The 24,892-nt window shown below is 36.1% G+C and overlaps 1 protein-coding gene across 3 annotated transcripts in view; it reads left to right on the top strand.

Annotated features, from left to right (window-relative positions):
* LOC135688509 (uncharacterized) overlaps positions 1–24,892 on the top strand; it is a 41,003-nt gene that overhangs the window by 556 nt on the left and 15,555 nt on the right. The window contains exons 1-7 of one of the 3 annotated variants that reach the window (XM_065205378.2): positions 5–6,483; positions 10,696–10,760; positions 13,959–14,161; positions 15,040–15,142; positions 21,716–21,816; positions 23,178–23,314; positions 24,301–24,383. In XM_065205378.2, coding sequence (XP_065061450.2) covers positions 6,204–6,483; positions 10,696–10,760; positions 13,959–14,161; positions 15,040–15,142; positions 21,716–21,816; positions 23,178–23,314; positions 24,301–24,383 — 972 coding nt within the window. In that variant the 5' untranslated portion in view covers positions 5–6,203. The other 2 variants (XM_065205379.2, XM_065205380.2) reach the window with 2 other exon arrangements.

Genomic DNA, 24,892 nt, shown 5'->3' with positions numbered 1-24,892 from the left:
AAGTTTCTTTTTATTCATTTAAACATATCCTTTAATAATCCCCTTACTTTGCCTGGCGACAAAACACTAGCTGAAGTTTACATCCCGAACGAAAATAATTTTTTTCTCAACGTTCCGGTTTCCTTGCCTTGGTTTCCGACAATGTTATGACGTTACGGATTACGGTTTATTGAAAAAAATATTTTAGAGGATGAAGATCACTTCAGGGCAAAAGTTAAAGGAAAGGCCAATATGATATGCTATAAAACCGCATCAATCTGCCTGTTCTCTTGTGTGTTTTGATATTAGGCCTAGCAAAAGTCATAAATTCTCAGCGAAAACAAACGTCAGTGGATGTTGAAAATGGAAATGTAGGCCATCTATCAGGTAAACTTATTATGATTCAATTTTTGCGATACTTTGTGTAGATTATTAGTAGATGTTTTCAGAAACAGCTGAAACCTACCGAAACAGCTAAATGATACAAGATTTATTCTGAAACAAATAAGTATGGTTTTATTAAATCCCGACATAGGGATTGAATGAATTCTAAATGTTTGTGTTCATTTGTGTGTTAGCAGGTTAGTGGAAGAAGCAATCTTTATAAACTTGAAACCTTTACTTGCAAATTGAGTAGAAAAATGATTAGCCTAAAGTAGAAGTTGAAACTTTGTTTTTAGCCATTAATCAATAATTAAAAAAATGATATGTATCTGATATAATCTTATATTTTTACTGTGAGGAAAAAGTTGTCCCTGCTGATTAGAATTTACCCAAAGCCAGTGGCAAGCAAAGGCAGTTAATGCACTACAAAATTTCAATTTTTTTCTAATGACACTGCAACCAACTTTCAACTATGGATGGCAATTTGTTAGCTCCATTGAGTTAAAACGTTTAGTTCCTATTTTTAGTTATCAGTTAGTTTCACCATTTTTGCAGTAAAGCACCCTTCCTATGCAAGGGGCTGCACCAAGAGGGTACCAAAGAGTCATTGGCCCCTAAACTTTTCTACAAGATCCTATGCTAATGGATCAGAAAGCTTGTTTACCCTATGGCCCCTCCACTTTGAAATTCATGGCACATGCAATGCTTTTGCAACTAACTTGTGACATTTTAATGTTAATTGCTCATTACTATCAAAAAGAAAAAAGTTTCTAGATTCCACCAATCATTTATTTATATATATAGCCCACCAAATTCTTTTATCATAAGGAATATTATCCTGAAAGGTTTTTGTGAATTGATATCAGTTTAGTTCATATCAAAAATATATTTCATATCTCTTTTTCATATTGATATTTGACTCAAATGCAATTTTCAATAAGACAATTCTTGAATCCTCCTATATACCTAATTAGAATTAAAGCAAAGTACCAACACGAGTTTTATACTCACACAGTCAATTTTGTAATGACCTTTGCTGTCAATCAGTTATCTTTTGAAGTTATGTTTTGCTAATTTTCTCTCAATTTTAGTCCAGGTAACTCTACTTTTAGTCACAATCACATGAAATTTAGACTCAGATATGCATAACTGCTCAATTAAGCCCAGTTTACCTTTACAAGCAACATTTGACGTGACCATAACTTAATTCTACTATGTCAGTGTCTTGAAAGTTTTTCATAGATAGACAAGAAAGTGTTATGAGCCACATTATAGCTTTGTGGTATTTTCTAAAGCAGATAAATTAAATATATCAATCTGTTTATGTTTGTAGACCAATAAGTTTTCAAGATTGATATCTGAAAAATGATTTCAGGCTATCTTTTCAATTCCACCATCAAAACTAAAGAGCAAGGGTTATGTGGAGAGTACTAACTTATTAAGTGCTGTATTTTTAGTATATAAACTACAGTTTCTTGATTTTTTTGAGGTTCTAGTGGCTTTTGTTGGTCATATGTTGTGTTGATAATTTATAATTCTCATTGGAAAAAAGTTGCAGTTAAAATGTTAAATGGAAAATGGAAAAAAGTTAAAATGAAAGCATGTGTTGGTTTGGTAACTTTTTCAACTCTGAATGGGTATAGGTCTTACTTGGGAATTGAGATTATTCACTTGAGAAAAGAATGGCTAATTGCATAATGTTTTGCATAATGTATACCATTTAAAAAAATATATAAACAAACTAAATTTTTCATGATGTTATTTTTTTTCATGTTATGTATTTCTGCTATGGTTGCAACAAAAATCAAGTTATTGAATACTATGTGGAAAAATCAATTTTAATTACATATTTTTGTTAATTAGGCCATTCACAGTTTGAATGACTGTGAAAGTGAAAATAATTGTGATCAAAACTATGATTATGATTATAAAAAGGTGATTATAGTGGTTGGGCCTATGATTTCTGTCATTTCTGGTAAATTTTCTTTAGAAGATCATAATTTTAATTACATCAAACATATACTTCATTTTCATCACATAAGAAATATTTATTTTCAATTATTTCATTCTAACTATTTTATTAGTTATATTTATTTTTCACAAGCTATACCAAACAAGATCAGTTTAAGAAATTTACCCTTGATTTTTTCTACCTCATTATAAAACAAAATCTTAAAAGGTCCTTAATTTTCCATACAGATAATCCTTCTACTGTGAACTGAGATATTAATGTTAAGCTGTTTTAAGCTAATAATTCTATTGTTCAGCAAAGGACAAATAAAGGAGAAAGGCTCTTCCTGAATTTGATCTGTTTATATTGGCTTAAACATTTGACAATGATATCAGCTTGCCTTTAAATGTTGTATAATAGAAGGCTGGATATTTGCCTTTTCTCACAAGGGTAATTCTGTCAAGTATTATTTGCTTTTCCCAGGATGCACTCCTATTTCCCAATCAATACAAATTTTGTGGTTGCGTGGTAATTTGATGCCAAAAATCCACAAAAATCTTACTTGTGTCCTAGATGAATAACAAAAGGCTAGGCACAGTGCCAATTCTTTCCATTAACACATTGTGTATGATCCCTGGTTGAAGCAGGCAAATGTAATACCATAAATGACAGATTAAGTGCCCTGGGCGCTTTTTATTTTCAATTGTTAGAATGGGTGCTTGTTGGGACTTGGCTCTCTTATTTGACCCCTGGACGCTTATAAAGTTGTTAGAATATCAGTCTTTAAGTCTTGAAAAAACATAACCAGGTTATCAACATTTAGGTTTATACTACATCAGCTGTGAAAATACGACTGGAAGAGGCACTGCACTACAAAGGGGACTGCACATGTGCCAATCCAATCGAGATAGCTCAGATATACAAGCTCAGATTAAATATATTTTGAAAGAATCAAACGAAAATAGTGTTGTTGCAGCAGTCATCAGAAAAAGAAACCGCGAAGCTGGTTTGATTGTTCTAGAACGATTTGTTGCTATTACTGCCGATAAACCATCGTTAAGCTTGTCTGTATCTGTGAATTAATAAACATTAACGAAAGAAAGTTTCTTAATGCAATGATGTCACCTCGTTTGAATAAACGCCCAATTTGCCCCCTGGACGATTTTTCGAAAATGGAGTCTTTTAAAGCCTTTTGTCTAAAGAAAGGGGGCTAATTCAAACTTGGCGATTACTTGAGCCCTGGGTTATTCATTGAGTCCTGGACTTTCCTTCGGGGGCGGGTATCCTACGGCCCGCGGGCCAAATCCGACATGCATGCCAATTTCTCGTGGCCCTTGTTCCTTCAGGATTAAAAATTGAACGCTCAGAGAATAAACAAGTTCAGAAAATGATAACCTGCTGAAATTTTTTCGATGTGGGTTATGTGTTAAGTTTTTTCCCAGCTGCAAAGGATCAAAACCTCCAGAACGAAGATAAATCTCATCATAAATGAAGTTCAAATCGGTTCAAATAAACAACAGGCATATAGAGCCAGTTGCTGCACTTTTTTTTATAGTAGCTGTAAACCTGATTTGCACAGTACATGACGGCAAACTTAGAGATTTTTAATTAATACTGTTTCAATAATATTTTTTGGGTATTGTGGATTAGATACCCTGGGAGTTTTTTTCTTTAAGGTAGTATGGTGGATGAGCCAGTGATATCTCTACATTGAAACTCTTTTTTAATTTGCTCAGCCCTTCCTGGCCTGACATAATCTTTATGGGTATGAAACATCGTAAATTTTTTTCCCTCAACATAAAAGGGTTGCCTGTCCCATGGCTGTCGTAACAGCTCTAGATCAAAGTCAGGACAAATGTTCTTCTTTACCCTGGCTAAAGAACTAAGGCCGGTACCGAGCAGCCATTGGGGTAGCAGGGGCTATAGCCCCTCCACATTTTTGATATTATAGGTTAGAAAATATTTAGAAAGTTTACTGAAGCGCAGAGGAGCAGGTCTATTTGACTGGGAACCCTTTTCTGTTCACTTTCTATGTGTTTGCTTTTGTATAATGATATGCTGTTTTTGCTAACTTTGTTAGCTTATTGTTTAATGGTCCCCAAGCTAAATATATGAATCGGACAGAGTATAAAAATAATTGGACATAAGCAAGTATCTTCTAAAAAGGCGTTTCCTGAAGTTCTAAAGGGCGTGGCCTAACAATTTCAGTCACGCTCTTGTCATCCCCCTCACTTTTAGGCTGGTGCGCGGTGCCTGAACTAAGACATCCGAAAACTTTATCAGCAAAAAAACAAGTATATGCGGTTTGGGCCTGATGCTTTTCTTATTCCCATTAACTTTTCTTTTACAGACATTGACCTTGCAACCGCAATCATTTTTCTTTCTTGCTCCTTTCGTTAATATAATAGGCCTTTCAGTTTTCTTTTTGGAATCTACCTTCAGAACAGGCGGGAACTGGTAGTATTTTTCGTTTTCTTTTTTTATAAAGACGGCAGGGCGGGGTTCGTGAGAATTGCCACACCAAATTGCACAACGAAGTCTTTGTCAAACGGCTACAGTTGGTTCTCGAAACTGTGATGAATCGTTTTTGTTGCAACCGGTTTGCTTCTCCAATAATACCCCCCCCCCCCAATTATAGAGATAAGCCCAAAAGTCTCCCTGCAAACCCTTGGTGACGTATAGAATCTCGAAAAAGGAAACGATGCTATAATAATGCGATTTTCTTGCTTTCTTTATTGTTATTTGTTCTTTTTTTTCGCGACACAATGATCCTGTCTATAAAAACGAAGAGCCAGCTAAAAAACTTGTTTTGTTTTGGTCCCCACTTTAATCCAATGAGTCAACACAGGAGCCATTTTCACCATCAAATACAAACGACTCAGGGACTTTACCAAATAAAAAATCTTGGATGAAATGATAGAAATAGCAGAGAAAGCAACATGGAGACACTAAGAAGACAGTTTTCATTCCAAATCACAAATTAGCCATTTGTTTGTCTTTTATGGACATATTTCTTCAAAGAAACTCTAGAAAAAATCTAAAAATTCTTAGCTGAACTAAAATTTAAAAATAACTTCAGCTTTATAACTTCAACGTTTTGTTTTCTGATATTTATTAGGAAGCTGTCTTCAAAAACTGCTGTTTTAAGGGTCTTTTGTCGATGGGGCATCCCGTTCCATTCTGATTGATGGGCGGTTTTAACTGTGTGATGTGTAACCCATAATTTGACGTCACCACTATTTTCAATGCATTTCTTACCTGTGTATCTTAATATGGTAAAGACTTGTATTGCACTTTGGGTGCCACTCCCCCCACACAAACCCCCTTTGTGGTACACAATGGCCTCACGCACGCAACAAAATAATAGGGATTTTCACAAAGCAGTTGTAGGTACTTCGACGACATAAATACGCGATGACGTATTTTCCCTTAGCCATTTTCCAGATACGTTGAAAAGAACTTTCAAGATAGCCTGCACAATCCAATCCAGACAGGCACACAATCCAGAGTTTTGACAGGCACAGCGAGTGATAAAAAGCACCCTTGATTCCCATCATCTCGTTATCTATTATTTTGACTTGCAAATATTACTCACTCTGTTTGTTGTTTGGTGGACTGTTTGCGCATCAAGTGTCAAGGATAGCAGGTTACAGCAACTGCCTTCTCGTCAGGGAATGCACGATAAAGAACTCCATTACAAACATTGTGCTGTTTAATGTACACTTTCCATTGTAAGCAGACATTTGAGTTCCCCGCCTTGCCTTGGATATGCAATGAATGTTATGTCAAGTATCACGTAGGCCTTGGTACAAAATCTACATAATTATGATTGAAAAGATGGATTTTCACGCTTTGCAAATGAAATTCTTTGCCAGTGCAGCGTAGAAGTATGAACCTATTTTCGAAGAGTAAAACCTCGGATGGTTCTCCACGGTCACCATCGCCGCTTGCACGTCTTACCCGAGGGCGACAAACCAGGAAGGAGCAGAGGGAGCGTTTTCGTCAATCATCCGATTCGTTGCTAGATGGAGTTTACATTTCTCCAAGCTCGACACCAGGCTGCTCGCCGAATTTGAGTGAAAGAAACGATGACGACTCATTTATAAACCGCTCCTACTCTTTGCCACTATTTAAAAGCAAAACTGACCCGCGATACGCACACCTGTTTGGTAAATATGCTATTTTTGTAGCAACGTTCAAATGGTTAATAAATTTTTATTTAAATAAATCGAAGCAGCTGAAATCGATGTTTACTATTCGTCATCAATAAATGCTTTGCTTGTGGCCTAAGAATATTCCAAGACTTTAGGATATATTTTCTTCGTAAGTACCAAGTTGTAAAAGACAAGGCTCCTAACCTAGGCTAGATCTTTGACCTAAGGCAAAATGCCGATTATTGTTTTCTAAAAAACTTGTGCATATTCCGTGAACTGCTAACAAACACTTCACCTGTTTCTGAAAATTTCAGTAAAAATGGGAGGCACGTATCTCTCTTTTCTATGTCCATGGTTACTGCTGCAAAATATCCAAGCAAGTCCAGTTTCTGTCAGCTGCAAAACTAAAGACGTTTTTAGATGTTTTTTTGTTAGGGGGGGGGGGGGGATGGGGGTCTTGCATTACCAGATTCTCCTTTGATATCATATTCAACAATCATTATGCTTTATGGGCTCCGAGAGTTAAATTTCCACGATACTACTCCCAGTGGTAGCTTGACAATAAATTACTTTATTTACTTTATTGAAAAAAGTTCTTTTATACAATTAGTTTGAACTCTACTTTTTCCTCTATTAACTTCTAACAGTAATTTATTTGTATATCTGTTTGTATATAATGAGTAATCATTGAAAAGGTCCCCAGGCAAATGCAATTCATAAAGAACTATCGGCCTCCTTTTTTGTCTCAGAGGGCATTTGCGATTTTGTGTTGGCAAAGAGTCGAATTTCCTTATTTGGTCTTTAATAACATCACGACAGCAGCTGTGACGCATGACTTTAAAATTGCAAGGCCTAGCCATTCTCAATTGAAATTACCAAATTCTTAATGCCTTAGTAATATTTGGGTAAAGCCTGTTTTAACTATCTTTATGCTGGCGCTACGATAGCATCTAGGGGTAAATGGTATCCACCTCTATGGTGCTAACGCAGTATATTTCTGACAGTAACGTGCGAACTATTTATTGGGTATATACTCAGGGGTTTACCGTGGAGGAAATTGAAAGCGATTGTCTGCAAGAAAAACGTTTATGACCCTGTCCTGGTATAAAATTTTGAAAAAATCATACCTGAAAACATTATATCTTCAATCGACATACCTGTGCCAGAAAAAGGGACAATAGGTTTAATCTTTAGTGTCTGGAAATTCTTGAAGTCTTTTAGTTAAAGTTAACCCAGAGAAAGATAAATTCTATATTTCTATGCACACAAGTCAACAACTCAGGCTTGCAATAAAGTTCTATATCAAAAGAGTCATGGACAAGAGTCCCAGAGTTCACATTGTGTATTGATATACACTTGATAATCCTGTCCCGGAATTTTGAGCCAAAGAACCCTGTTGATGGGCACTTTACCGGGTTATCAGGGGATATATAATTTCGAGATTTCCTACTCTTGGATGTACGGTTAGAAGATCGTTTTTCTTTGTGCAAGTCAGTTTGTTTTATTTTTTGGTAGTGAAAAATTTGCTTTTTGCTTTGGCATTGTTCATTCAGGATTTTTCATTAAAAGAGAAGCTCTTTAATATTGTTTGAACAGGATTGAAACTGAAGTGCAAATTTTGATGGTGCTGGTTCAATTTTATACTTGTAATAAACACCTAGTTATTATTAGTTTTCTTTAACCTGACTGTTGCAGTAGATGTTGTGCTTTTTGTAATTCGTTTCAATTCCTGTTTTCTATTATATCGAGCTTTTATGAAAGGATTTTCCAAGGGCCAATAATCTCTCTTTCACCAACTGCCATGATTGCCCTTAAGGTGTTTTATCGAATATTTCATCCTGCGTTTCAATTATAATGCATCGCGCCGTGACATACTTATAAACTGTTATGTATTTTAGGCACGATTTTCAATTTACCTATCTTAATTTGTCGTCCGCAGTATTACTCTATTCCATATATTTATCACCAGGTCCCCTCGCTTACAGACCCTTGTGCTCAGACCCCTAACTTGTAAGGAGATTTCTGAACAGGCTTCTTTATTCGGCAAATAAATATATACACTAACAGGTTTTGGGCAAATATTTAAAAGATGAATTCACAACGAGCGAAATTAGATAAATTGCTTACTTTGTAAAGCTTTGCACGCGCCTATCTTTTATGTGTACAAACAAGTACTTCAAGTTGGCGTCATGAAATTTAATCTCACAAAATGACACATTGGCAATTTTATCTCTATATCCCGTTGTAACTTTTATTGTATCGCCTTGTACTTAAACCGCAGATTCTGTAAACATTTTTTAATCTTTATTTCTCCTTTGTCGCCAACATTTTCATGCTAAGTACTTCGCATAATAACGCATTGAAGCCAAAATATTGGAACGTGTAACAGAAGGCTTTTCATCACACAGAGAAAGGTCATGCATTCCTGTAGTGACCTAGCATATCATCATTTTAAACTAAAAAGAAGGCTAGTCAAAAAAAGTTCTAAAATGATGACATCACAAAAATAAATTTTTAAAATTTTTGATTTTAGATTAGACAGCTGATCGTGCATGCGAATTTAGATAAATAAGTAAGCAATTGTCTGGATACGGCCACATAAACACAGGCTCGTTGCCCTTCGAATTCATGTTATTTGGTCTCTGTTCAAAACTACGAACCAGGTCCGAATAATAGTAATCCGTTAGAAAACGTTCTTTGGTATTCGATCGAAAATATTCAAAAGTCTTTCATTGGCCATTTCTCACCTCTTATTATCATATTTAACTGATTTTCAATGTTTAGAAGTATTTGATGGCTGTCTTTTCAGGATGTGATCAAAAGCCCAAAACTCTGAAAAGATTTAGTGTTTATGACTTAAACTTTGTTAGCGTCTTGTTACTTTGTTAGATAGATATGAAGTGGACATGAATTTCCATTTAGGCCCCCAAAAACTAATCAGGCGAAAGAGGAATGGTCGAGCAGAACTTTCTGCAGCGGTATTAAGACTACTCTGGGTACCAGACTCACTATATATACTCCAATAGTGAGTCTGGTACCCTGGGTATATTAAGACTGACTGTAGCGAGATGATATTTTGTAGAAATTTTTCTTGGGCAAAGGTGCACGCTGGTTTCTAGGAGCCTTCAAGGTTTTAGAGTTTAGAGAAACTTTCAATTTGACCTTGTAGTTTGTGTTACCGGCTCTTTTACATTCTATCTTTGCCCTTATGCTTTCGCCTTTACGTTATAGAATATTAATCGCTGCAGTTCGCCGGTAGATGTTCACAGAATCCATAAATTTGAATGCAACTATTGTCCTTTAAAATCATTTTTCAATCAACTTTACACTCTACTTACAATCTACTGATATGATCGATCTACGTTCCAATTTATACTACGCAGTGCTTTAAATTTACTAGACTTTTCTAGGAAGCATTATATCACAGAATAGCATCCAATCGAATTCATGTCCGTGCTCCCTTTATCGCGAACCCAGGAATGGGGCTATTACGCACAACAGTTCTATTAACAAGAGCAAAAAATAGCGATTAAATATACGAATTTCTCGACTTCGCAGAACAGCATATTCTAAATCAAATGGTTGAAATGGAGGATTTTCCCAGACATGTATTCATTCCTGTATCGAATGTTTTTGCTCCCTTAATTTCTTTGCAAAAAAGGAATTTTTTGCCATCTAGGGTGCTTAGTCGGCAAATTTCCAAACTTTTTGGCAAATACAGGATGGCCCACCCACTTAGTCGGCAAATGGGACTTGGAAACCCCCCTTGAGGGCGACGTGCCTGAGCACACTGATTTAGGCAAGAGAGGAATTGCGACGCCCTCATAACCTTAAAACTTTGGAAGCGAAGGGGCCTTTTTGATGCCGTGATTTTTTTTGAACTTCTCAGATCTAACCTTAATAACTTCTGTTCCCAGGCAGTATAAATTCATAAATAACCAAGCCATCTTTTCTAGCTAGATTATTTTTGGGGATATTATAAATTTAAGCACGAACGCTCTCTCTGGATTTTTTCAAAAGGATCCAAATAGTGTGAATGCTAATGAGGGCAATGCTAAAGAATAGGTTTAATAAATCCTGCAAAGTTTTTTCAAAAAGAACTTAGTTTTATATGATAAATTTTCCGTCACTTAGGCTATTGAGGTCAGAATTTCATTCTAAATTGTTTGTTTGTTATTTCAAGCCTCAATTTGCTTTAACCATGATGTCTATTTCTTTTGCTTTTAGATGACGGTGAGAAATACTGCCAAGGTCGGAAATGCAAGCAACCGGGGAAAAGACCTGCAGTCAAGGTAAATTAAGTTAGATTGTTGGAAAATGTGCCTCTTGAGTCATTGTCAGTAGAACATTGTGACGTAAAACATGCGCTGTAAGCTGCGGAATAATCGCTCCTTCGTTGCTGCTGTGTAAGCTGCGGAAATCGCTCCTTCGTTGCGCGTAATGGTTATTTAATATGATATTTAATAAGGTTATCAAGTTAGAAGCATTTTGGGAGTTAGGGCTAGGTAGATTTAGGGTTATGGCCACGGCTAGGGTTAGTGTCAGTGTAAATCTATCTCTACGATCTCTTCGTAGAAGGCGAACTTTTAGTTCATGAAAGCACGTTACACGAGCATGGCTAATTTTGATTTCCTGAAAAAAAAATTTAAAAGTTATGTAAACACCCTTTAGAGCTCCTAAAGAAAGAAACTTGCGATTGGCAGAAGTCATTTTCATTCAGAGGTGGTTTGTAAATGCCTAGATACAGAGATTAAGCAGGCAACCTCTCTGATTATATTCGAAATTTTGCTCAACAAATTCTGTTTTTATTTGGGGAGAGCTTTAACATTAACAACTATCATGGGGAGAGTCATGGCATGCTGTCAGAATATTTCATAAATTACTAGATGCGTTTCATATTTTACTATGGTACCATTCGCAGCCCAAAGCGTTGAAGTCCGCCGGTCAGGGTCTTGGCTTTATGTCCATTGAAAAACTGAAATGTGGACTGGAATGACCGCTTCTTGAATAGATAAAGCCATGAGACTGTGTTGGAGCGTGTAGGATAATCTTCTTTCTATGTCCACTCCAATACATTTGTTGCTATAATTATAAACGTCTATGTTTTTGTAATATCGTATGACGTCATAATACTGTGTAGCGGAGGAGGCCATAACGCCTACAGTTTTATTTAATCACTTGCATTGAACAAATTGAGCTTCTTTTAATCATTAAAGATATTAACATAACAAACTGACACGCCTTTCACCGCGGGAGGAATAGTCACTCCAACCTTTGTTATAAATTTTTAAAGGCCGTTGTGATGATATTACGCACTGGATTTCGTTTATTCGTTCCTTTGTCAAATGGTGCTTCTGTGCACATGAATCATCATGTCACTTTCGCATCTGAAAGAATATACCTTTGAAATGCTCTTTTGTGAAGTTAGTGAACGAAACTACCATGTTAATACCTCAGTCCAATTCAATAATTTCTCAATTCGAACACTATCAATCATAATGATCGATCGTCATCATAATAATCATCACCATAATTATATAAATCATTATTGTCTTTGTCATGGTCATCATCATCATAAGGAATACTTTTCCTCTAAAACATGCCCAACCAATCAATAACAAAACGATGATAATAATTATAATCATCATCTGTTTCGCCACCAGTGTAACATGCCTTGTTGCCTTCAAGTTTTTCTTGTTATCTTCAAAGCTGCCTGTTATTTTGGTTCCCAGTACGCTACAAAATACAAATTCTGCATGAAATTGTATTACCCATAGCAAGCGTAGTTCGAGGTGACGTTTTAATACTAAAGCTTTAAAGATTTGCTTCAACTTAACCCCTGCAGTTTCAAACCAAAAGACTTTTTCCTGTTTCCTAATTCGCTATCCGTTACCAATTCGCCCACGTGGGTCGAATGTAAGTCCTTTGCGCTCACAAAACCGATCAGGACATAAGCCGCACAGTAACGGTCGAGCTGCATAAACTATGGCGCTGGTAAAAGCATTCAGTGTTAACAATTTACAAACGCTTTTCCAAGGAAAGAGACTTGAACATGCGAAAAGTTATTCTACGGTAAGCTGCACGATGAGTAAAGGGTTGAAATTCTGATATTATTCTATTGTTGATTATTCTACTGATGATACTATTGTTGTGTGGTTCCTATATACTTGCTATTCATTCGCATCCTTCTGTCCGTTTGAGATTGGAAGATTAAAGATGTTCGCCAAAGTTCTTTAGTTTTAACTGCAGAATAATTATTATTGCTTTGTGCTTTAAGTGTTTATAGTTCAGCCATCTTAGTCGTTTAGACACATCAGGGGTTTGTGTCATAACGAAAATGTTAGAGCTATTCGATATTAGCTTCAAGTTATTAGCTTCATTGTTCATAGTTTTGTATCTTGTTGTTAGTTTTTATGTATGTTTTTGCAAGTTACTACACTGCAATATGTTTGAAAAAGTTAGGGTCTTTTCCCTTTGTTTAAGACATTTTAAAGAATCAGATTCTCGTGCCTTTTTTGAAATGGACACAAATGCGAGTCTTCTAAATGTAGAATTTCATGGGAATGAAGTATATTTGTATATCCTGAAAGTAAGAACTTTAATGTAAATGAAGAATTGTAGCCAGGCTCCCACGCATAACATTTATCTGATTTTTCTAATAATTTTTAAAAAATACAGTAATAATTAATCTAACAATTATACAACAGCTAAAAATAATCTTGTTTTGAATGTGTGTTGACCAGGCTAAACTGATGGCTAAACCTTTTATATTTTTCTCCTTTTCATTAACTAAAAGAATTTTCACATGGTCACGTTTAAAGATTATGCAAGAATATATTTGGGCTCAAGATTGTTTATCAAGATTGTTGAGCTTATGTTATTCACTATCATCTCCGGATGTATAAATTTCGTTCCCAGTTTGTTTCCGGAATTATAGGTTTATGTTTATAAATTCCGTTCATGTGGAAAACTGTTTTTTTTGCTATCCTTAGTTTGTATATGTTCACGTAGAAAGATGCTTACAGATGTTTTCTTCTGAAGTTTTGTAAAAATATTTGTGTATATCCCTCTTACTTAGAGATTTTAAGTTGTTTATCGAGTATATTCCGGATCTATGAATATTTTTAACTACCATTCCGGATTTTTTGTGTGAGGTCTAAAAACATTCAATGACATGCACTCCCTACTACCTACAGGGAGATAAATTTATTTGAGATCCTAACTATTTGGACCAAAAGTGGTTCTGTATATCGCATAGTTGTTGTGAATGACCAATCGTAGGTTGACTCTTCCAGGAAGATTTTTAGGTTCACTAATTGCCTGGTGATTGAGCTGAGCATTTTACTCAAAAGCTGAAACTTTAAACCATCGTGTTCTGCTCATCAAGGTGTGTCAATTCCTAGCTACGCGGCATCGAGCTCTCTGAAACAAACATTCTAACGGCAATCTTCATTATCTCATGAGCTTATGTTATTCCCATTTTTCTTCAGATCTGCCATCACACCGATTGTCAAGAAGGCAACAACATGAACCCGCTGCTGCTTTGCGACGACTGCGATCAGTCAATACACGTCGGTCAAGCAGTCTGTCATCTCCGATTCCAACTTCCCAAGAACTTCAAGAGGACAGCCTCGATTAGATCTACAAATTCCGACTCTGGTAACGAAGAAGAGACAGAGCAAAGACCGCATTTGTATGTTGTTCCTTATTATTTCTCTTTGAGTTGTTAATTTGACAGTTTGTGTTTTCTATTGTTTTAATCTCTGCGCTCTTTAGAATTGCTTTTGTGGATACTGCTATGGTAACAAAGGATAGTTTTGTTTTATAACCTGCCACTTTAAATTAAAGAATCAAAAGCAAGACCCATATAAACTATCATTGTACCAAAGGGTTTCCATTTTCTACTTGTGTGTTGGCATTGAGTTTGGGGTTATTAGCATCTACCGTTTCACTTTCATGTTTTCTTCATATTTACTTCCAATTAGCTATGTTCGTTTCACACTCTATTATCTGGATTTAAAAATATTTTGTGGTTAAGATACATTTCCTGTGAAATTCGATTCCAAGAAATTTCCTGGGAGCAGTGCCAACTTACTCTGCTCTCCTTTTTGAGGCCTGACTTAAAGTATTTAAGATGCTGTATTGCTATCCAAGTTTTGATTTCCTGGTTTGGCCTGTTACAGTCTCTTCTAAAACTAGTTTTTCTAACTTCGTTTTAAGACTTTCATTTTTACCATGCCATTTTCTTCTTCAGCTCAAGGTTTTCTTAAGTTGCCTGCTTCTTATAGTCCAAACTTATGTTCTTTTGACTTTGGAAACTTATTTCAAAGATCTTATCGACCTACAGATTGATCAAATTTGCTAAATGATCACTGAGAACGACTGTGAATTGAAAAAATGAAAGAGTTTCGTATGTTAGCAATTATTGTTTATTCATTAAACAGCAATACTTTTAAGTATCTTAAGTTGCTTTTTTGATGGTAGAAAGCATATTACTGTCTGTTTTCTTCTTAATATTTTCTTTTTCTCAATTCTAAATTTTTAATGCTATTTTTATTCTTTGTTTCACAGTGACAAGAAAAATAAAGGTTATGCTTCTGCCAGAAGGTTTTTCAATATTAATTCTAGCGGAGGAGCTGCGAAAAAGAAAGTTTCAAAGAGCAAAGCTAGCGAAGTAGGTCTCCAGTATTCAATTTTTTTGCATATATACTTCGTATATAAAAGTTAGATAACAAACTGATAAGCTATGGTGCTGACACCTTTTTACTACATACTTAACACTTTTTATTGCAACTTTATGGGATAGCACACAGTCCGCCGAAACCTCGAATGGCACTATTTTGCGGTGCAGCTCTCGGTGATCGTTCTTAAAAGGATTGTTGTGTATTTCTTAACGGGGCAGCTCTCGGTGATCTTTTTTGAAAGGACTGAGTCTTTTGATCCCTTGTATATTTTTATCGGGACAACGTTTTTCAGGGTCCGTCGTCCTCCGAACCTTTAGGGGTCTATTTTTCTCTTTGTTATCAGGCCAATGCTTTGTAAAAACGGATATTGTATTTACTTTCTTGTTTTCAACGACCTTTGTTTCGATATCTAAGATATAAGACATTTGCAAAAACTATTGTCTTGTATCTCGCCCCTTTCTTAGATCTCCACCGGAGGGTTTTTTGTCATTTTACTGGAATAGTGATTAGATTAATTTTAAAAAAAATAAACATCAAGTTCACTTGCAGGCTTGTTGGTTTCGCCGATAAAGAAAGCGTTTTTTAACCTTCCTTGAGTCAGCATTTTTATTTAGCTCTATTGAAATCCCAAAATAAGTTGTACTGCTAGATTCAAATGTCTTTCAGTCAATCTTGCTTATCTCTATCCTCTGAATTATCAGAGAATGACCCAGACTACGATGTTGCCTTTTTCCATAATCAGATCACTGCTGCAAATTCTTATTTGACATTCGTTGATCAAACCAGGTCGAATGTTCCTTTGAACGGTGAAATTTAGAGACTTAATTGTCAAAACCGTTTCTCGGTGGTGTTAATACACCTATGTGCTGAGCCGTTCTCTCTTTCTAAGAAGCCAGATATTGAGGGCATGACGTATATCCTGCCTGGTTCTGCTTTGACATGTTTAGCGCTGTTTGTTTTCGATCGCCTGTCTTTCCGCCTTATTTGATCAGAATTTAGGAAGCATATCGTCGACCTCCAAAGAACCAAATATTCCAAATGGTTATTTCCCGTTTATAAAGCAGTTCACTTAATTGTCATATTTCTGACTTTTTTTCAAAACATTCTCTCTTGAATATAATCCAATTTTTCAGCACATGCTTTTTGCAGAAGAAAGGTGTCCTATCTACTTAAATCACCTTTTCTCTAGCCCTCTCGACTTTTCTTGAATCGTTTTTTATCGGCATGTAGAATGCGCCACCAACACATCTTCTGTTAGCTTTATGAAAGCTTAAGGTTTGTATTTTTGCCGCATCGCTATTCCACTGATCACACTGAATTGCCAAGCAAATCACGACTCTGAATATGTATTTTAATCCCCGGTTTTTTAACGAATATATCATTAAGAAATAATTACGTCATGCTTTATTATTACCATACCATTTTCAAAAAATTTTCTGTTCATCTCCAAAGACAGTACCATGCTTGCTTATTTTTATCATCACAGTTTTTTTGAGTCACTTGGAGAAAACCTTGTTAGCAAAGCTTTTTTTTCCAAGTCTATGTTTGAGTTGGACCACGCTCTAGGAACTCGGGATATTTTAACTGGATATCTGTTTCCTAACTTGGTGTTTAGGCCAAAAGATGTGCCAATAGTTGGGCTTTTGCCTCCTTCGAAGCATTTTTTTCATTATCATTCCTTTTAAGCCTTATATGACATATATTATTCAAACCACACATCGCCTGTTTGTACGATTATTAATGATTGCTATTAGATAATTGCTGATTTATTGGTAGCATGACTTTTAGCATCAATTATCCACTAAATACAATTATAACTTTTAATGCCTTATGTACAGTAACGTCCATTTCTTCTTATCGTGTCACTACAAGAATTCTTTAATATTTTCTATATGTTGTTTCATGCTTGGCACTGTTATTGCCACATTCAAGGGTAATTTTGTTGAATTTAGATGGGGTAAAATGAAGAATAGATGGCAAGGCGTTGAGATATAAAAATATCTATATCTTTAACAAATAAAACTCTTGAAAAATGATGGCAGTAACTTGCAGGCAGCGTAAACAAGAATGCATAACGATGCTGTCATTTGCAGAGTTGAATTTTCAATGCAGAACAGTGAAAGAATGACCCTGCCACATCTAGAATTATGTTTGTATTTGGCTTTTCTGATAAGCCTGGCCATGGATTCAACGTAATCACTGTAATAACAGAAGAAATGATTAGAACTAGTCTAAATGTAAATACTTGCAGACAAAGGACCCTAAAAAACCGACACGATTCTTACCGTATCTCTGAACCAATAGTGCTTTGTTTGATAAATCCCTCTATTGCGAAAAGTGTTCACTGGGTTTCATGTCTTTATTTGAGTTTGCCTAGTTTTGATAGCTCGAGGATTTCCTTGTTTTCACAGGTCATGCTTTATACAGTAGTAATAATAGTTTAATTTTTAGCAAAGAAACCACCTCTTATGCTAACTTCAAAGTCCAACATTTTTTATATTTGTGGCAATTTGTTTTTGCTACGGTCACGGTAGGTCGGTAGTTGGATCGCAGAATTCTTTGATTTTTCGTAATCTACAAAGCTGGTTTTAATTAGTATCGTCCATTGAAGGATTGCCTGTTTTTGGAAAGAAACTCCATTCGGTCAAAGTCTATCCGTTAATCGAGCTATCTACGCGAGGATTGGCTAAATTTCGTCATCTCTAGTTTCAGACCAAAGAAAATAATGTGCTGTAAAGGTAGTCGCTGTTTCTGAAAACGTTATTGGCTGGTTATGGTCCAGTATTTGTCCCTAATTGAGGAGGTTCTTAGAAGGTCCACATCGTTCCATTTCACAATGTAATCAGCAATGATTGCAGCAAGAAGTAGTCACATGACCATAGGTTTGAAATGCTCACATTGTGATCGTCTATCGCAATCTACTGCCCGTGTCACACTTCGTCTGGAGAATTGAGATGGTGGTATTATCGTTTGATATAAAGGCTATTATCGTATTGTTGTTGGCTTTTGACTGAATCAACTGATATAGTATTGTTTGATTTCGAGTTCTGGTTTTGAATTAGCTTCAGAAATACGCATGACGTGTTGAGCACATTGCTAATTTCTTCCTTGTTCCCAGGGAAAGAGCTAACCTGCAGAAGTCAAGGAAACTTCTAGAATGTTAGGGAATTTATAAATAGCCGCAACAACAGCGCAATGAAATCTGCAAACGTTTCTGTATTTGGATTTAGCTAAGCATAAACCCACAATGGAATCACTGTCGTGAACGTTTTAGAAATAGAATTTGATACAAAAGTTGAACGCTCTAAAGACTTTCCTGCTTCACCATTAATATGCACAGTTACTTTTTTATTGACCCGACTGGAGATCCTGGAAAACAATAGAAGAAACTTAACTAGAAGTTAAAGTGACCTCTTTTCCTTTCTTTTTTACAAAGATTGATTAAAAGCTTGTGGATTGTTTCTATATTGGCCAATTTAATTCTGAATACGGCAAACTTGTTTCTTTGGCTACGCATGCTTTGACAGAGGACAGTTTTAATCAGACGTTGTTTGATGTGATGCTGTAGGTCATATGATCTTTACCTTACTCGTGTCACCACGTCTGACTGGAGTTTCTGGATATTTTATCAACCAGAATGGCGAAGTTGAAACTGCATTGCTTTTCTCCAAGATTTTGTGTCTTTGAGGATTTTGCTCTGTGTTTCTGAAACGTTTTTTCGCCTAAGCAAGGCAAAAGTAGATCAGCAGTATTTGGATTTTGGATTCGTGGTTATCATTTTATTGCATTACAGTTTTCGGAAGTTTCGCTGGAGTTTTAAGGTGATGTCAATTAATGGCATAAATAAGTAAACATTTTTCATTGCACAAGGAGATGCGCCACCAGCAGGTAGAAAGAATCGAGACAATGTTTTGACCGAGGTTCATGTCCAGATCATATTGCCTCTTCGTTGATTAAAAGTCAATCGGGTTTGCAGTAAAAAAAACAAATAATAACCCATATTTGCAAAGCATTGCTTCTGAAGCATTGATTACACTGTTCAGGTATTCCGAAGAACTATATAAAAGGATTTGCTTATCAGATTGGCCATAACGTTGACTGGGGAAAGTGCTGCAAGGATATCTTCTCGGCTGTTTTCATGTTTCCTTGCTATTGCTGTTGAAGCACCTTCATGATGTTTTACTGCAGTGATGTAATCTCATTTCGAATGTAAATATAACTTAATCACACTGCTCGTAATGTCTTCCTACGCTATACGGCCGCGAAGAGTAGGCAAAACTGACTTGGATTCAAGTGATATGCCATCTGTCAGGGTAAACCCCTTGAGACTTAGTCTGCAGAGAATTTTCGAAAAATCGAAAATAAAACGAGCATTTTCGTCAACATTCGATCTTAGTCGTGAGTCGATAGATTCGGAATTCGATAGTATGATGAATTCCCAGGACACGGATTCTGATCATGATGCTGATTATGACGATGTTTTTGAAGTAGAAAAACCGAAGTTGCGACGGAGGCATTCGTTCACAACGATTCAAGCAATGGCTCAGACACTTGTAGAAGAGGTTAGTCAGTTTACAGAATCGGACCTAACCCCGTCTATGTTTAGTATAAGAACTCTCTATACATCCTAGTTGACCGTGCATGCATGGACACGACCTTGTAGGTGTGATCCCCAGCTCAAACACACATCATACATCGCTCTCTGCTATTCCCCCATGTTATTCTTAGCTCCTGTTACTATACATACCTTAGAAATGAAATTTACATACAATGCTGTCTAGTTTTTCGCTTTCTTTAGAAAAATCTGTCCGTCATTGGATTTTCCTATGTTTTGAAAAGCGTCCTCTTATCTTCCATTAAAATCATCGCTGGAACTACTTGACCTGTAGATCAAATTCTGAACATCAAGAAAAACATTTGTGGAGCCGTTTTTCTGCGAATGATTTGCTTGCTTGAGAGCTGTTATATTGACTTGAAGTGAAGGAATTAACGTCTTTCTTACTGTGTTCTGAAATGTTGACGGTTGAAGTGAAACAGAAAATTTTTCCCTCACCACAGAACTATAAACCCATGAATATCCGCAATGATCCATTTAGCTCTATTCACATATGTCGATAATAATACCCTAATAGCATATCTTGTCTGTGTTTGTTGTCTGTTGCTATCACCATTGTCACCTGTGAGCTGGTGAAATTTTGAAATAAACCTCACTGAGTGCCTGCCATATTTTTGTTCTAATACATGATTGGCAGAATCCTTCATGTTTTCTTCATTGCTTTTTAGGGAGGCAAGCTGTAGAAGGTTTTTCAATGAATAAGGCAACCCTCCGTCCTAGGGTCAAAGAGCATGCGCATGGAACGAAGTTATTATTACGAATGCTATATGACTCCTCCAGGACGGAGGGTTACCTCACTCATTTGAAGTTTTCGCTAGCTCGTCTCCCCAAAAATTACTGTTTGATCTAAATAATTTCCTCTTTGTGTTAGAAACTGGGAAAGACTGTAATCATGTTTTATTTTAATGGGTGTCGATTCTTTAATTTTCTCTGTTATTTTCTTAACTGAGAAAGCATTGGCAGGCATATATATATATACTGATCCAAAGAAGGGCCCGCGCCACTGATCTTAAACTAGAAGGGCCTCTTACCCCCCTAGCCCCAATTGTGGAAAAAATTTTGCTGATGCTGTTTGACTTGTGTACTTTGGCTCAAAGTATTTGTTATAATCTGAAGGTTTATCTATATGAATTATTTAAGCTGTTTTTATTCTTATATTTATCGAAAAGTGGTAAGCCATTGCCCCCTGGCCCCCTGTTGCGCTGGTCTTTAAAGTGCATTTCTTTGTCTGTGTTGCTTATCTCTGCATGAAAAGATGGTTCTAGCTTAGTATACTCGAACTTTTGAAGTTGTTCATTTTTCGATAGGCTTTATCCGTAAAATCCCAAATATTGGTTCTTAGGAGTAGAACCTTTGATATATGCTGTACTTATTCGGGGACACATCTCTCTGCTGAGCAGTTGCTTTGTTGCACCATGTAATTTTGAATGTGAACTAGCTTTGGTACACAATTAGCAAGCTTTAGCTCGACTTGACTCTCTTTCAACATTTATTTCTGATTTATTGAAAAATTTTAGTAAATGTTTTCTTCTATTGTAGACTGTAGAACGAAAATTTTGTTTAATTTTCCGCGCACAGCTTACTAATTTTGTTGCTAATGAATTTCTCTAAAACCCTTGTAGCTCATTAATTGATTGTAGGCTTAGTTTTTGTGAGCCTACACGTGTAGGCAATCCTACAATATATTTTACTTTTTTATTTAGCGGCAGCTGAATTCTAAACCAACGTAGTCCTTCTGTATTATAGCTCCCTTGGCCTACCTATAATTGCACCCAAAGAAATGTTTGTTTTGGAGCTGCCGGACTGCACTTGTATTTCAGTTAATCAAACTTTTCAGTTTTTTCTGATAACGAGCTGAGACAATTTTTGTCATAATTTTCTCCGTTTAAATATCTACAATTAAATGCCCTTAACTTAAATCAACTTTTAATTGTGTTTTGTTTTCCAGGACCCGGGACGAGAACTGTTGAGAGTTCGCTTTTACGAGCCAGGGTGTGAACAACCCCATGATTCTGAAGTCATCAATGCAGTAAGAGGGAAGTCCCTAAAGTAAGTTTGCTATTTCCAACTTTTTCAGCAGTCAGATCTGAGCTACTCTTATTAAAACGTGTAAGCAGGTTGTAGGTCGGCATGTCATATCTCTCCAAGTCATACGTCTCATGTAAGACACACAATAGAAACTGGGTGACATTTTTGTTCTATCTAAGTCATCTGTAATATTTCGCATTCTCATTATTCTTTCTCTACTGGTACCTTTGCTGCATTTGTTCAGCTGTGCAAAGCTCTCTTGTTTTCTTCCCTTTGGAAAACGAACCTGAATAAGCTCGTTATACATCAAGTTGTTTTATCTTTTGTTGTGTATGCTGAAAATGTGATAATGAATGTTGTTTTGAATGGAGCTAGCAAAAATTGGGAATGAAAACAGTGTATATCTTATCAAGGGTCATTCTAAGGTACTTGCTAAAAAACTGCTTATAACCGCTACACCATTTTAAAGGCACTAAAAGACCTTTAAATATCCTAGAGTCGAAATGGCAGTTGCTAGATTTTAAAAAGCTCACTAATGACTTTACCTCGCTCTGGACAGTCTGTATTATAAGAAGACATTTGCTGTAACATTCTGGCCTGCCACGTACATCAATCAAGCTCAATTTTTCACCTGTCTCATTATTTCTTCGAATTAGCGCCTCATTTTAATAGGTGCCTTTTACAAATTTGATGATTAATGCCTGGCATTAGTTAAGTTTTTAAAATTTAATTGTTAATAATAGTTTTAAGAATAATTTTCTTGCCAAATTATGTTGCTTACATTAATCATTCTTTTTGCTCACTTTTCCATTCATGCCGCCCTCTTCTTAGTGCTGCTATAACCGAAAGGTATCCGAAAGATTAGGCCTTTCATATGGTGACTGTTTAGACACTTGATAACGATGAAGATTAGCACCAATAATCAAAGTCTTTCGTACAACATTTATTTAGGTCTCTAGCTTGTTAGATACACAGTTTCGTGAAAAAGGCGATTAAAAAGTTAGGCCTAGTGTAACAACAGGAATGGTTACAAACTGAGGTCATTCATTGATGTATACGATAATGTCATTTCTGGGGGAGAGGTGTCGAGGGGGTAATAATAAAAAACAAAAGCTACATATACCCTAAGGTGGTGAATGATATAATTTTTCATGCATTTCACTGCTGTGTGTATTGGAAGCCTGCAAATGAATGCCATAAACAAACAAAACAAGGGAATTATAGCATAATAGTGGGTAGAATGAATGACTGCGTTAACTACACCCGGCACTGCCCTCGATTTAGTAGCACACCCTCCCTCGCAACTAGTGCCGCAGCACTTTTTAGAAAACGAGATTTTCTGAATCTTCAAAGCAACTCCATGTTGTTTGTTCTTTTTTTAGAGAATCATTGTGGCCACTCTTTGAAAAACGCGGGCTGAGTTTCGAGACGCATTCGGCATGTCTTGATGCCTCAAACACGCCTTTACCTTTAGCATTTGATATTTATCCTCTTGGTGGAAACATTTTGCATGTTAGAGGTGAGTTATTTGTGTACAATTTAGATCCTTTCACTTTTGTTTGGTGCAGTGTTGGTCTGCTTGATACCTAAGCAATTTGTCAGCATCGCAAAACATAAAAAGTAACGGTTTGTGGGACTAACAGAAATTTTATTTAGGAAAAGTGCTTTAAATACACCATACAAGCCTGCAGCACATCGTAGCTACAGGTTTTTTGTTTTAGAAATCTATCAACCTAAACACTCATACTCTAACTGATCAATCACACTTTAAATTACAGTAAACAATCAAATAAATGGCATACTTGATGTCAGTCATCTCAAATGAGTCACAGCGCTCGTCCTATTCGATATCTGCCTTTTTTCACGTCATGATTTGCCCCAGCAACGAATATTTAGCTTAATCCTTTGCAAAACGGTAGTTCTTCAGAGCCGTGCACTTATCCTTTAATATAATCAACATATCGCTCTATGCTAGTGCGATAACCGTATGATTTTGTTTTTTTTAATTATAGTAATTGTTTTGCTCTCTTGCTAATGATTTTCATGCTAGTTCGTGATTTCTCCATAGGATTGCTTGTAGTTTTTCTAAATGTAAGAGTAACATGAATAGCCACTCCTATTGTGACATCCGTGCTGAGGCTAATCTAACTTAATATGCCATTGATGACTTCTGCCCATGAGTTTCTTTCTGCTATGTGCTAAGAGCTATTTATCAACACTGCAAGGATCTTTGAAATTTGCACCCATCCCTTGTTCACGAGCCTCTGTTTCTACAAAAGTTAAAATGACACAAAAAGAGTGGAATCATGGGACTCAAGTACTACTTAAAGTAGAGGTGGGGGGGGGGGGGGGTTCTTGTAATTCTCATTTTGTCATTTTGTTACAGATGTACAGGTTAACTTTGTATAGATAAATTAACTTTTTCTTACGAGTGAACTTTGCGAAATTCACTATATGCTTCAAGATATCTCTGGTCTCGTTCTCACAACAAAAACCTTTTTGTAGCAATCGAAGACCTCAAAGTCGACAAACGAATTATAGAAATTGCGAAAAAAGCTTATCACCGAGATGAAAGCAAGAAGGAACAGGTTCGTCCTATCCATTAAATCATTTTAACGTAGATACTTGGTCGTTCTCATCATAAGTTTACGAAAGTTGTTAGTGATATCAATATTTTGAACTATTTGGAACCTCCAATTTGGAACTCCTGTAACTGGAACTCTTCTTTTTAGAACTGTCCTGCTCAGAACCGTTTTATTTTGAAAAGTTTGTTTGGTACCGCTCTGCTTGAAACAGTTGCCTTTTGAAGCCTTCCCGTTTTATTTAAAGCCACTCTATTTGGAAATTATCTTTATGAAAATGTTTTTTTGAAACTGTTCTATTTGGTTCCTGGTTTCTTCTGCTACCAGTGCTCCTTGTATTAGAATTGCCGTAGCCTTTAATTTGTATAGTTTTATCCATATGGAACTGGTGTTTTTGAGCGTTAGCCTATTGCTACTAGAAGCCCTCAAAATATCATTATATGAAAATTATCATAATTTCCGCTTTGAATTCGAAATAGCTTGTTCTAGATTTATTTGTATGTGAGAATTTTACT

This window comes from Rhopilema esculentum, chromosome 19 (genome assembly GCF_057945365.1).
Source record: "Rhopilema esculentum isolate cy_ngs chromosome 19, ASM5794536v1, whole genome shotgun sequence".
NCBI lineage: Eukaryota > Metazoa > Cnidaria > Scyphozoa > Rhizostomeae > Rhizostomatidae > Rhopilema > Rhopilema esculentum.
Note: the sequence above shows the minus strand (reverse complement) of the source record. Positions and strands in the feature narration are given on the sequence as shown.